The sequence below is a fragment of the Electrona antarctica genome, assembly GCF_951216825.1.
Source record: "Electrona antarctica genome assembly, contig: scaffold_175, whole genome shotgun sequence".
Taxonomy (NCBI): Eukaryota; Metazoa; Chordata; class Actinopteri; order Myctophiformes; family Myctophidae; genus Electrona; species Electrona antarctica.
The window spans coordinates 35001-47852 of record NW_027638594.1 but is presented as its reverse complement, the minus strand read 5'-3'; the positions used below and the strand labels follow the sequence as shown (position 1 = coordinate 47852).

General features: G+C 46.1%; 1 protein-coding gene across 1 annotated transcript in view; it reads right to left on the bottom strand.

Annotated features, from left to right (window-relative positions):
- Positions 1–627: 627 nt before the first annotated feature.
- The window catches only part of LOC306917911 (voltage-dependent calcium channel gamma-4 subunit-like), a gene marked incomplete at both ends in the record, with an annotated part of 19721 nt that continues 7496 nt past the window's right edge, over positions 628–12852 (bottom strand). Inside the window, one exon of the mRNA XM_079530809.1 lies at positions 628–1178. Coding sequence (XP_079386935.1) covers positions 628–1178 — 551 coding nt within the window. The remainder of the gene's footprint in view (positions 1179–12852) is intronic.

Below are 12852 nucleotides of genomic sequence, written 5' to 3'. Positions count from 1 at the left end.
GGTCCATTTGGTTATCAACTCTCCATCATTTAGCTGGGGACCACCTGGAACCTCCTCAAGGAACCACTGGTTGAAAACCACTGTTTTAGATTTAACGATTTGTATCAATGATCACGGAGCAAAATAGTAGCTTGTACAGTTTCTATTTTAGAAAAAAATAACTTTACTTGTCTAGGAAAAATGGGCGGGATTCTACATCACAGACAACAGCAACTCTAACGTTGCCTCGCCGCTCTATAAAAGCAAGGCAGTTTAAAGGCAGCACTCACACATATTTTTTTGTATTCATGTTTGGTTTTCCATTGGCTCACTCTCATTTAGTCAGAGTTACAGACGGCAAGGGTCCATTTGGTTACCCAACTGTCAATCATGTTGCCAGTGAGGACCCCACTTTGCGCACCACCCGCATAAAAAAAACCCCACACACACAATGGTTTATCGGGTTCCTTAAAACACACAATGGTTTATCGGGTTCCTTAAAACTGGGACATTCGGATCCGCCCCGCAAGAGAGATGCCCCGCATCGTCCCTTTTCAATCCAGCCAATAGCAGAGCTCAGGAGGGGCTCAGGGGTTTCAATCCAGCCAATAGCAGAGCTCAGGAGGGGCTCAGGGGTTTCGGCGCTGCTCACACGGGCGTGGTCCTCCGATTGGCCCCGCCGCCGTCCTTCAGGTCGTTGGCGAAGCAGTTGCGCACCTGGAGGAAGTCGGCGGCCGCCGCCGCCTCGTGCTCGTCGGGGCCGTAGGCGTTCTCCGTCGCCATGCTGTCCCGGGCGATGGCGTACATGGACAGCTCGCCGACGCCGCCCTTCCCCGGCGAGCCCGGCCCAGACGCCGGCCCCCCCTCCTCGGTGGAGTGCGAGCTGGAGCGCGACGTGTCGTTGTTCCTGCGCCGGCGGCGGTAGCGGAAGCTGGGCATGCGCGCGTACGGCGAGGCGGCGGAGGAGGAGAGCGCGCGCAGGAAGTCGCGGCGCGCGCGCCAGCGGAACTCCTTGTTCCTCTCGATGTAGATGTTGACGGCGAGCACGGCCACCGCCTCGGCCACGATGAAGGACAGCGCGCCGAAGTAGAAGCTCCAGCCGTACGAGTACGTGGACTTCTTGTCGTCGTCGCGCTTGTCGTTGGGGTCGCCCGCGTTGCTGGAGATGTAGACGATGATGCCGATGATGTTGCTCAGACCTGCAGGGAGAGAGAATGAGACATTTATACAGCCCAGACCAGGGATGTCAAACTCAAATACACAGTGGGCCAAAATAAATAAATCGGTCGAGGTCGAGGGCCGGACTGTGTTTCAACACACGGGCACCGCGGTCATGAGGACGTCCCAGGCAAACAGCAAAAAAGTAAATGCATTTAAAACTGAAAATGCATTATTATTAAGTTCAGTTTCCTGTTCTATGATCCTCACCAAGTACTGATTTCATAGTATGTGATATGTGCCAATGCACTCGCAGTGAATTGTCGGACTTGTAGTATTATGGTGGTCCGTGCAATATACCAGAGGGCCAGTTCTAATACTAATTAAATATCATCCCGCGGGCCAAAGATAATTCATCCACGGGCCTGATTTGGCCCCCGGGCCTTGAGTTTGACATATATGGCCCAGACTGATGGTCAGACCTGCAGGGAGAGAGAATGAGACATTTATACAGCCCTGACGGATGCTCAGGCCTGCAGGGAGACGGACGGACAGAGACTGAACCACGTTCATACTGGAACGAAGCCAAAGACAAGTGCAGTAACTATACATTTTTTGGACATGCGGCATGACGTTAAACTGCTCAGTTGTAACTACCATCGTCAATGTAGTAGGCGGGGCGCATGGATGCATTTGCAACTTCTCTGGACTAATGTAACTTGCATATCTCTGCTGTCGGGAAGAAACCACCTAACTCCAAAATGTTCATTTTTTAGGATACGAAAAATAAACATTTTTCAGGAAATTAAGAAAACCTTATATTTTGAAAACAAAGCAATACTGCATCATCATAGTTTGTGTTGTGACTTTATATATTGTCAATTACGTGCATGAGAGGGGGAGAGGTGGTGGAGTTAGTTAGTTAAGAGTTAAGAGGTTTTGTCCAATGCGTTTTTTACTACTTTCCATTGGTTCAATATTTTCGAAACAACACACAACAATAAACAATAATTAAAAAAAAGAAAATCCAGACGATGGTGAAATTAGCGATCTGACGTAATCAATCAAATGACAGTAAATACTGTTTTTGCTGTTTTGAGCTTCGTCAGCAGAGCTGTATGTTTGTTTAAGATTAAACAGTCAACATCGATGGGTGATGACGGAGGTGAGGCTGCAGTCAGCGCTGCTAGCTAAATGAGTGACCCGGGGAAAGGTCAGCGCAGGTCACGGAGCGCTCATCTGCTGTCGTGGTGATTTGAGGTTTGTTTACACCGTGGTAACGTTGGGAGGTTAATTGCTATTGCAGAGGTTAATACAATTATAAGCAATATTACACGAGAGGCTGTGCTTTACCGTGATTATCGGCACGGCAGTGATGCGGTCGGGAGCGACACCTAGAGAGAAACCTGACCTTTAAGGACTATTCATTTTCCAGTGTTCGGTGAAGAGGTTGACCACCCAAACATGTTGCAGTTTTGGGTGAAGAGGGTTGACCACCCAAACATGTTGCAGTTTTGGGTGAAGAGGGTTGACCACCCAAACATGTTGCAGTTTTGGGTGAAGAGGGTTGACCACCCAAACATGTTGCAGTTTTGGGTGAAGAGGGTTGACCACCCAAACATGTTGCAGTTTTGGGTGAAGAGGGTTGACCACCCAAACATGTTGCAGTTTTGGGTGAAGAGGGTTGACCACCCAAACATGTTGCAGTTTTGGGTGAAGAGGGTTGACCACCCAAACATGTTGCAGTTTTGGGTGAAGAGGGTTGACCACCCAAACATGTTGCAGTTTTGGGTGAAGAGGGTTGACCACCCAAACATGTTGCAGTTTTGGGTGAAGAGGGTTGACCACCCAAACATGTTGCAGTTTTGGGTGAAGAGGGTTGACCCCCCAAACATGTTGCAGTTTTGGGTGAAGAGGGTTGACCACCCAAACATGTTGCAGTTTTGGGTGAAGAGGGTTGACCACCCAAACATGTTGCAGTTTTGGGTGAAGAGGGTTGACCACCCAAACATGTTGCAGTTTTGGGTGAAGAGGGTTGACCACCCAAACATGTTGCAGTTTTGGGTGAAGAGGGTTGACCACCCAAACATGTTGCAGTTTTGGGTGAAGAGGGTTGACCACCCAAACATGTTGCAGTTTTGGGTGAAGAGGGTTGACCACCCAAACATGTTGCAGTTTTGGGTGAAGAGGTTGACCACCCAAACATGTTGCAGTTTTGGGTGAAGAGGGTTGACCACCCAAACATGTTGCAGTTTTGGGTGAAGAGGGTTGACCACCCAAACATGTTGCAGTTTTGGGTGAAGAGGGTTGACCACCCAAACATGTTGCAGTTTTGGGTGAAGAGGTTGACCACCCAAACATGTTGCAGTTTTGGGTGAAGAGGGTTGACCACCCAAACATGTTTGTTCAGAATATTGCTTAATAGATGTTTACTAAACAATCTCCCTCTGACATGGATCGCTGGCCTGGACACAACAGTGCAAACTACTCGACTCAATCAACTTGTAACAAACCAAACACAACGAAAATGGTATTTTGTTGTTTATATCACACTCACACACGTACACACATTCACTAACTATACTGTTTATACAATAAAATCAACCAGTCTGTACGTCGCTTATAGCACAGTTATGATAGCTTGGCTTTGTTGTCGATAGTAGTAGCAGCAGGTAATTTTACTGTTGAAATAAGAAAACACACAATACAATCATTAAACGCAGAACATACAACCGACTAACACATTTACACAAGAAAGGTATAATGTGGACATTGATCCTTATAATAACATTTACGGGCACTTTCACCTACCGACCGACCGTCCCAGGACCAACGGAGAACTGAAGTCCAGATGTGCGCACACGATACCCAATGCTTATTATAGCCACACCCACTCTTTAATATAAATGTAAATATAACAGCCCCTGTACATCCCCCTTCTACTCCCAATAAATCGCTTCTACTCATAAGAATAATAACTATTATACACCAATGTTCAAACATAACAGAAATGACTGTATTCTTAATAATAAAAGCTAATATTGATAGCTGATACAAGACCTCGATCGATGAGGCAAGAGATGTGATGCTCTCCACCTACCTCTAGGGTGCATCACCGCTTTACACACAGGTCAAATGCTGTCAGCTTAAATATAAAAAATGTTTCTCACAGGTAAACACCACACCTCCCACTTGAGCTACGAGTGAAATACACGAAGGAGGTCACACACTCATATCTAATAAACATGTACCTAAATCGGCTGCACAGAAATAAACGTCTTAGACTGCACTCTTAAAAAAATGTTAACTTCAAAAAGTACTTGCAATAATATAGAAAATATAAACTTCACTCCAAACCCGAATATATAGTAAACATTTACTAACTAAACAGCCACCTCACAGAGGAACACCCGCTTATCATAATGGGAAAAAACACACAAAGTCAAATAGTCTGTTTGGGTATTTCTCAATGAGGCTTTTTGTTGGCCCAGGTTAAAGTACCAACCCCTCCACGTTTAAGGAGGTTGATAGATGACCCCACCGACTGGTCCCAGCCGATGAGTAGACCCAGGTGGGCCTTCACGCAAACGCCTCGCACGGCGCTCCACACCTGCAAATGTTCCTTCCATCCCCCCACGGTCAAAAGGAAGGAACAGCATGTCAGAGTAACGAGTCTCACGGTCCTCAGCCGTGAGCAGCGCCTCCCACTGTTCATGACCGCCGGTCTCACCGGGCAACCAGGAATGCGCACAATCGTTCTCCGCGGCTCTGCAGAGCCTCTTCGTCCCGCCGTCCAGTGGCGTTGATGAAACCCTCGCAGCCGCAGCTGGCGAGAATCCACTTTCTCCGCTGTAAACCGCCGAGAATGCTTTCCCCTGCAGCCTCTCTCCATCTGGTCTGATTAGGATCCCAGACCCTCTCTGCCCCCAGTCAGTCACAGGAAACGTCTGGCCCCAGCAACTCACCATCTGGTTGGCATTCCGGGTCTCATCTCCGCTCCTCCCACTGTGGCCAAACTGCATCCAAGAGCTGAGCTGAAAACCCCTGGTGTTTAGCACAGCCTCAACCCCCGCCAACATCACACTTAGTCCCAGGGGGCTGCTGAGGGACTCACTGCTCACGGCGACGCTCTTTACCTTCACAGGGCTGACGCCCTGCGGTGCACGGGCAGCTTCACACACATCCACCGGAGCAGTATATCCAGCGGGCTTGTCGACACCCCACTCCGGGCAGCACTGAGGGACCTCGACCCTCACGGCCCCTGCCATCATGGACCATGCAACGTGAGTCGAGGCTTGGTGTCCTGTAGACCCCATGCTCCCAATGAGCTCTGGATGCCGGCCGCTTACAGTTTTCCCAAGAGGACCGTTCCATAATATCAGATCGCCTCTCACCGCCACTCGCTGGGGGATAAGCCGACCTTCAGTTGCACTAATGAGCATCTCCACTTCTGCTTTGCGGTGTAGTTCCTTAGGCTTCACAGCGCCTCGAAAAAACTTTGCCAATTCCTTCCCGTCTACAGCGGTGAGGCTGGCAATCTTGTCCAGTCCATAGCAGACCATCTCATGGTCCATCAGGTTCTGTGGATTTTCTCTCTGTAATGCCGCTTTCACGCACACACAGTACTTTGTTGACTCTACCCTAGTCTCCACACTACCCACCCCACGCATCATAAGAGTGACAGGCTCACCCACAAGCCTCAAACTGTTTGCTGCCTGGTGAGTAATGAAATTTGTGTCAGAGGCTGGATCAATCAGTGTATTCAACCAGGTCCCACGAGATAACACAGGAACCACCATTAAAAGAGCCGGGAGCTCCTTTGGTCCATCTCCACCTGCACACACTGTCGTAGACACTTTGTGTGTGTTGGTCTGCTTTAACTCAGCTAACTGCCTCTTCAGGAGACTTATCTCAGCGACAAGACTCTCTTCCTTCGCAGCTAGAGCCTGTGGCTCTTTGTCCACCAGTCTTCCCTCCATTGCAGTCTCCTCGCCAACAGTGGCGTTAGATGCTGTGCCCCTTGGTGCAGTGCCTTTATCAGCTCGTGGTCTCTGGCACAGCATGTAGTGGTGGTCAGCAGGGCCTTCTCTTTTGCATTCCTCCTTTCTGCATAAAAAGTCCCTTTTGCACTCCCCATAATGTACATCCAAACACATACAACAAGCATTGGTTTCTTTTGCCTGAGCTCTCTTTTGTGAAGCACTAGCCCTCCTAAAGGCCTTGCATCGGTACAAGCGGCCTGCATGGCCTCCTTCCCCGCACACATCACAGGACCTCCGAGATGAGTCCTCCTCGCTTGCTGTCGCCCTGGTAAATGCCCGCCGCTCTTGTGGTTTATCTCCAGTTGGCTTGCTGCGAGGCTGCGGCTCACCCGCCCTGGCACTGTCCGGTCGCTTAGCCTGCAACTGCTCCTGCCGCGTAAGGACCGTCTTCTGACAGCGTAGAAAATGTAACAGTCCACTAAACCTGTTCAACACGGTGACCCTGTTCATTGGGTCAGACTGAAATACAAGCCACCGTGTTTGCAAATCGTGTGGTAACTTGCTCTCCAGTGCACGGACCACCAACGGATTGTTGATAGCCCCTGCACACTGCAATGATGTCAGGTCATCCAAAGCTCGTTCCACTTTCTGAATCAATTGCAAAGTCTCTCTTGGCTGATTTCCACGCACTGCTGGCATCTCCTGCAGCTCCATGACAATGTCATCAGCAATCAGCGACACATCCCCATATCGATCATCCAATGCACGGAAAACGTCCTCCACATCCCGGTAATACTCAAGCCTGAGTTCAGTCTTAACCGCTTCCCCGAGACTGTCCAGCAAATGAAATAACTTTAATTCTGGTAAACCTGATGGCTCAGCCAGGTTCTGCAGCTTAATCCAATTTTCTTTCCAGCGAAAATAGTTCCTCCTATCTCCATGGAACTTTGGTAGACTCAGAGGAGCCAATGTTAGCCGTGGCGCCACCACCCCTCCTATTGGGAAGGAAGCGCCTGGCACGGCACCAGGCCCAGCACTCACCCGCCTCACTCCACCACTGCTCGACGTAACTCGCGCTTCTCTCTTCACACTCGCGTCCTGCAGCGATGGAAACCGTGACAGGCCTGGGGGATTAACCAGCGCAGTACCTCCCCCCAGCGCACCGTCAAGATGGTCGTCCTGCTCACCTGAAGTCCCGCCAGTGGCTGGCGCTTTGCTTTGGCCGGTGTCCATGGCTTTACCCTGCCCTTCATTAGCAGGTGAAGTGTGGTCCAGGACCTCTGCGTATTTGTCAAAAGTATCCTCAAAAATGTCACTTCCTTCACTTCCTAACTTACGCACTTGGCGTTTCAATGTGCGGATACGCGCTTTTAACTCACGGTCATAGTCTTTGATGCTCTCCCGTAAAGTAGCACCCTCCTCCTTGGGAACGAAAGGGGCCCACTTGTCCACTATGAGCTCAAGGTCTGTGGCAGTGGTGTTCAACAGTTCACACATCTCCTCACACTGATTTGATGTGAGCTCACTTTGCTCAAGACCTTTGGCATTCTCAAATTCACCATCTAGTCTAATTTTGGCTTTCTCAAACTGGACCGACACATTGTCTCTCCATACTGTGGTTTTGAGTTGCAGCATAGTGTCTCTGTACTTTTGGCGACAGCCCTCTCCTTTACCTTTAACATCTGCAATCTCCTTTTGATGGTCGGTGTCTGCATCCTCCTCCATGGCATCTAGATAGTCATCATTAACTCCCCAGAACACATCATATGCCATCTGAAGTCCCCTCTGTTCATTAAGTAGCTCTTCTCCACTTAACAGGTCCAAATTGTCAGTTATCTTATTGACTCTCCTTGTAAAGTCTCTTTGTGCACTGGTGCGCATGTACAGTCCTTACCAAAGGCAACAGTGACGCCTAGTGGCCTACACCGTTAATGCACTCAAAGTCAATTTCAACAATAACAATGCCACAGCAGATAAATGCACTTTAGCTTATGCTAGCAATAGTAGCTTGCCTCGTCAAATGCAATGATAGCTTCTTTGATCCTATCCCAGTACACACAAGCATATAACACATTTCACATGATGTATTAGGTGTGGTGCAATCTGAGCTCGACGTCTTTGCGTTGTCTGATCGAAGCCTCGTGGTTGGAGTCTTCCTCACTCTTCACGTGAGTTGACTGACACCCTTCCTCATCACACGTCTCGTCCTCGGTGCACAACAAACGAGCTTCTTGGTTCAGGTTCGTGGAGCTTGGAAGTCCCTCAAACAGTCCGATCCAACACACCGATTATTTTCGGGCTGGCACGGCGTTTATGTTGACGTTCGTCTCCACCTTCCTCTTCATCAAAGGCTAACGCTCGCTAGCATAGCTTTTCCACCGTACACGGACGCACGACTGCAGACTGGTTGATACTAATCTTAACGATTGTCACTGTGATCACTTGACACAGGGTTCCCTTGTAAAATTACTGTACCATCGTTATAACTGCCATACAATGTCAGTTTGAGTAATCTTTTCTATTCTTTATTAATATAATGTAGATTTGCCTTGAACTTGCGTTTCTGATGGATTTGTTAACGGAAGTAGCTAATACAGGTGATTTCCGGTAAATTACCATATATGGTCATGTCCTGGTAGAAGCTCACTAGCCCAGATCATGTTTGCACCTCCGTGAGAGGGCTGTTTGTAAGGAGCGTGGTGTCGCTGCCAAGGTATGTTGTCTCAATGTCCAGTCAACGCAAGTTTTGTTTTTGAGTTGTGTTTTATGTTTCAACATGAGTTTAATTGGATTGTTTTTTGTTACAGTTGTTTGTTGTGTTCTTTGGGCTCCTACTGCAGCATTCCCTTCACTGCACTATGCTGCCAGTGAGGTACGGTAATTCCATGTATTTGCTTTGTTTTCTCAAGTGTTTCATATGTGTTAAATGTTTATGGGTTTCTGATCGTTGTTTGTTTTCTGTGTTTTGCACAGTTTTACGTTGGTTTATGACCGTTGAAGTTGGTCTAATAAACTACCAGTAAAGAGAACTACTGACTTGATCGTTCTTGAGTGATGGGAGTGACAGTAAAACTCAGAGCAGTACTCCACCTCCGTGGAGTCAACTCAACGCCGATCCACGCCGAGTCCAGTTCACCCGACGCTGAGGTCTACCCGACGGCAATCAGGAGCCCTGCCGAACCGATAGACCAAGCGGTCCGTTGGACTCACTCACCGTTCCAATGAGCTGCGTGGAGCGCGGTGGACGTTTAAAGACCCTAGTGCCCAGAGAACACATGCTACTTGCTAAAGGACACCACACTGTTTTGTTTGTTCAACAGGAAGACTAAAGGTTAATGCACTACACACGAGTTCAAAGGAAGACTCAAGAGTAAAGGAACTGACTGTGCTGTGCTAGTGTGCCAACATAAGAACATTAAGAGACATTTGGATAAGAAGAAAAGGAAATCGCGCCATTGTTATGTAAATGAGAGTGCATCAAGGAACATGTCATGGTCAAGCAGTTTGGGCTTTAAAGTGCTGCTTTGTTTGTAGTTTGAATTAAATGCAGATGCCATTTGACACTCATGGGACTATGGAAATGGTTTATGGTTAAACTGTTAAGTGTGTTGGTTAAAGGTAAAGATGTCAAATGAATACAAGGGCATCTCAAGAAGAACCTTCACAATGGTTTAAACCTTTAAGGTGTATGGTTAAAAAGTGTTGGTTAAAAGGTAAAATGTCAAAAGAAAGGGACATTTAAGGAACCGTCACAAGCCAAGGAACCTGCACATATGTACAACCAGTCCAATATGGAACCAATTGAGTTTAAGGAAAGCTTGCAAAGCCAAGAGAGGTTGTTGTATGACTTTGATTGCATTTATGCCCACTGGAAAAGCCAAGTAAAAAGAGCTAAACAAGTTGTTGTCAACAAGTCTCCAATTGATAGCCTCCAAGACCATGTAAATGCTGTTGAAAGAGATTTAGAAAATTTAAAGGACATTTATGAAGCAATTGATACTCCTAGCAGTGACCTGTGTCACAAGTTGGCCAAGTGTGTGCAGGTCACAAAGAATATTATACATAACGCAAATGTCCAGATTGCAAGAACAAAGCAAGAGTTAAATTGTCAAAATGAAGCTTCAGTTGAATTAGCAGCCATACAAGCACTTATACATATTATAGCAGAGCAAGAGCAACAAAAACAAAGGTTAAAGCAATTGGAAGCAGAGCATGCTACAAGTGAACAGTGTAAGGAGGAAATCAAGCTAGAACTTAAGCGTTTGGAGGAGCTTAAAACGCTACATGTTACACAAGCTCTACTGCCTACACCTAAGCAGCTTGTTGGGCAACCAGAACCCACTGTCAAAGGCCTGGACATTAAAGGCACCCTGGTTCAGCTTGAGGGCACCAGTGCTTCTGACTTTTTCGAGGTGAACAAGGAGACTGAAGTGGTGAAGAAGCCTGTTGCGGCAAAGAAACCTGCAGTGGCTGTGAAGCCCAAGAAGGTGGCAGCAACGAAGCCTGCAGCCACCAAGAAAGCACAGAAGAAAGCCAAGCCTGCTGCCAAGAAAGTATTGGCTAAAGAAGGCCAGAAGAAGTCCACAAAGAGCCCCATGAAACAAGCGGGTAACAAGAGAGACAAAAGGCCTACAACCACAAGGAAGCCAAGAAGGATGGATCAAGGAAATAAAGCAAGGAACTGGAGAGGAAAGAGGAAACCAAAAAGGAAGGAAAGAACAAACTTCAAGGAGATCAGGAAAAAAAAGGATGGTTTTAAAATGTGCTACGGTGGGAGGAAAAATGGCAGACCACCCGACTAAGACCTTAGAACCCACTGCTTCTTTTAGTTTGACAAGGTCATATTGCTCATCCTTTTGTTTGACAGTAAAGGTTCTTGTTTATATTTTCACTCAAAGGTTTATTGTACATGATTTGAAAGGTAATTGTTTTGATAACGTTTATTTGTTTAAACTTTGATTTGTCAATGTGGCCCTCACAGGTAAAGACCTGAAGGCCCCCTCTGGTCTGTCTCAGATGTACCTTTAAGAATGACTTGAGCAAATTCAGATCACATCCATATTTGTTCTTCAATAGTGAACACAAATACCACCAAGTTAGTGCTGTAAGAAACATTGCATGTGAATTAAGATAACAGTAAGTAGGAAGTTAAATTGGATAAAGAGGTAATGTACAAAGAGTTTAAGATGAGTAATCAAATATCAGGCCACGGTTATTTTGTTACATGATTTTGTTTTGTTCATGTTATGCAAAGGTTAATTTGTTTTCATCAAGTTTGTTTGAAACAAGTGTCAAAGGTCAAGGTCATTGGATACTTCAAGTTTGTTGTACACATTCATTTGGAAATGGTTAAACGCTTGAAGTGGGAAGTATTGATTTTTCAAATGGGGAAAGGAATTAAGTTGCAAGTTGATTGGTAGTCCCAAGTCAAGGTGGGAGTATAACTGCCATACAATGTCAGTTTGAGTAATCTTTTCTATTCTTTATTAATATAATGTAGATTTGCCTTGAACTTGCGTTTCTGATGGATTTGTTAACGGAAGTAGCTAATACAGGTGATTTCCGGTAAATTACCATATATGGTCATGTCCTGGTAGAAGCTCACTAGCCCAGATCATGTTTGCACCTCCGTGAGAGGGCTGTTTGTAAGGAGCGTGGTGTCGCTGCCAAGGTATGTTGTCTCAATGTCCAGTCAACGCAAGTTTTGTTTTTGAGTTGTGTTTTATGTTTCAACATGAGTTTAATTGGATTGTTTTTTGTTACAGTTGTTTGTTGTGTTCTTTGGGCTCCTACTGCAGCATTCCCTTCACTGCACTATGCTGCCAGTGAGGTACGGTAATTCCATGTATTTGCTTTGTTTTCTCAAGTGTTTCATATGTGTTAAATGTTTATGGGTTTCTGATCGTTGTTTGTTTTCTGTGTTTTGCACAGTTTTACGTTGGTTTATGACCGTTGAAGTTGGTCTAATAAACTACCAGTAAAGAGAACTACTGACTTGATCGTTCTTGAGTGATGGGAGTGACAATCGTAATATTACTGGTTCGTAACATTACTGGTGCCTCGTAAAATTACTGGTTCTCCGTAAAATTACTGTTCAGAATATTGCTTAATAGATGTTTACTAAACAATCTCCCTCTGACATGGATCGCTGGCCTGGACACAACAGTGCAAACTACTCGACTCAATCAACTTGTAACAAACCAAACACAACGAAAATGGTATTTTGTTGTTTATATCACACTCACACACGTACACACATTCACTAACTATACTGTTTATACAATAAAATCAACCAGTCTGTACGTCGCTTATAGCACAGTTATGATAGCTTGGCTTTGTTGTCGATAGTAGTAGCAGCAGGTAATTTTACTGTTGAAATAAGAAAGCACACAATACAATCATTAAACGCAGAACATACAACCGACTAACACATTTACACAAGAAAGGTATAATGTGGACATTGATCCTTATAATAACATTTACGGGCACTTTCACCTACCGACCGACCGTCCCAGGACCAACGGAGAACTGAAGTCCAGATGTGCGCACACGATACCCAATGCTTATTATAGCCACACCCACTCTTTAATATAAATGTAAATATAACAGCCCCTGTACATCCCCCTTCTACTCCCAATAAATCGCTTCTACTCATAAGAATAATAACTATTATACACCAATGTTCAAACATAACAGAAATGACTGTATTCTTAATAATAAAAGCTAATATTGA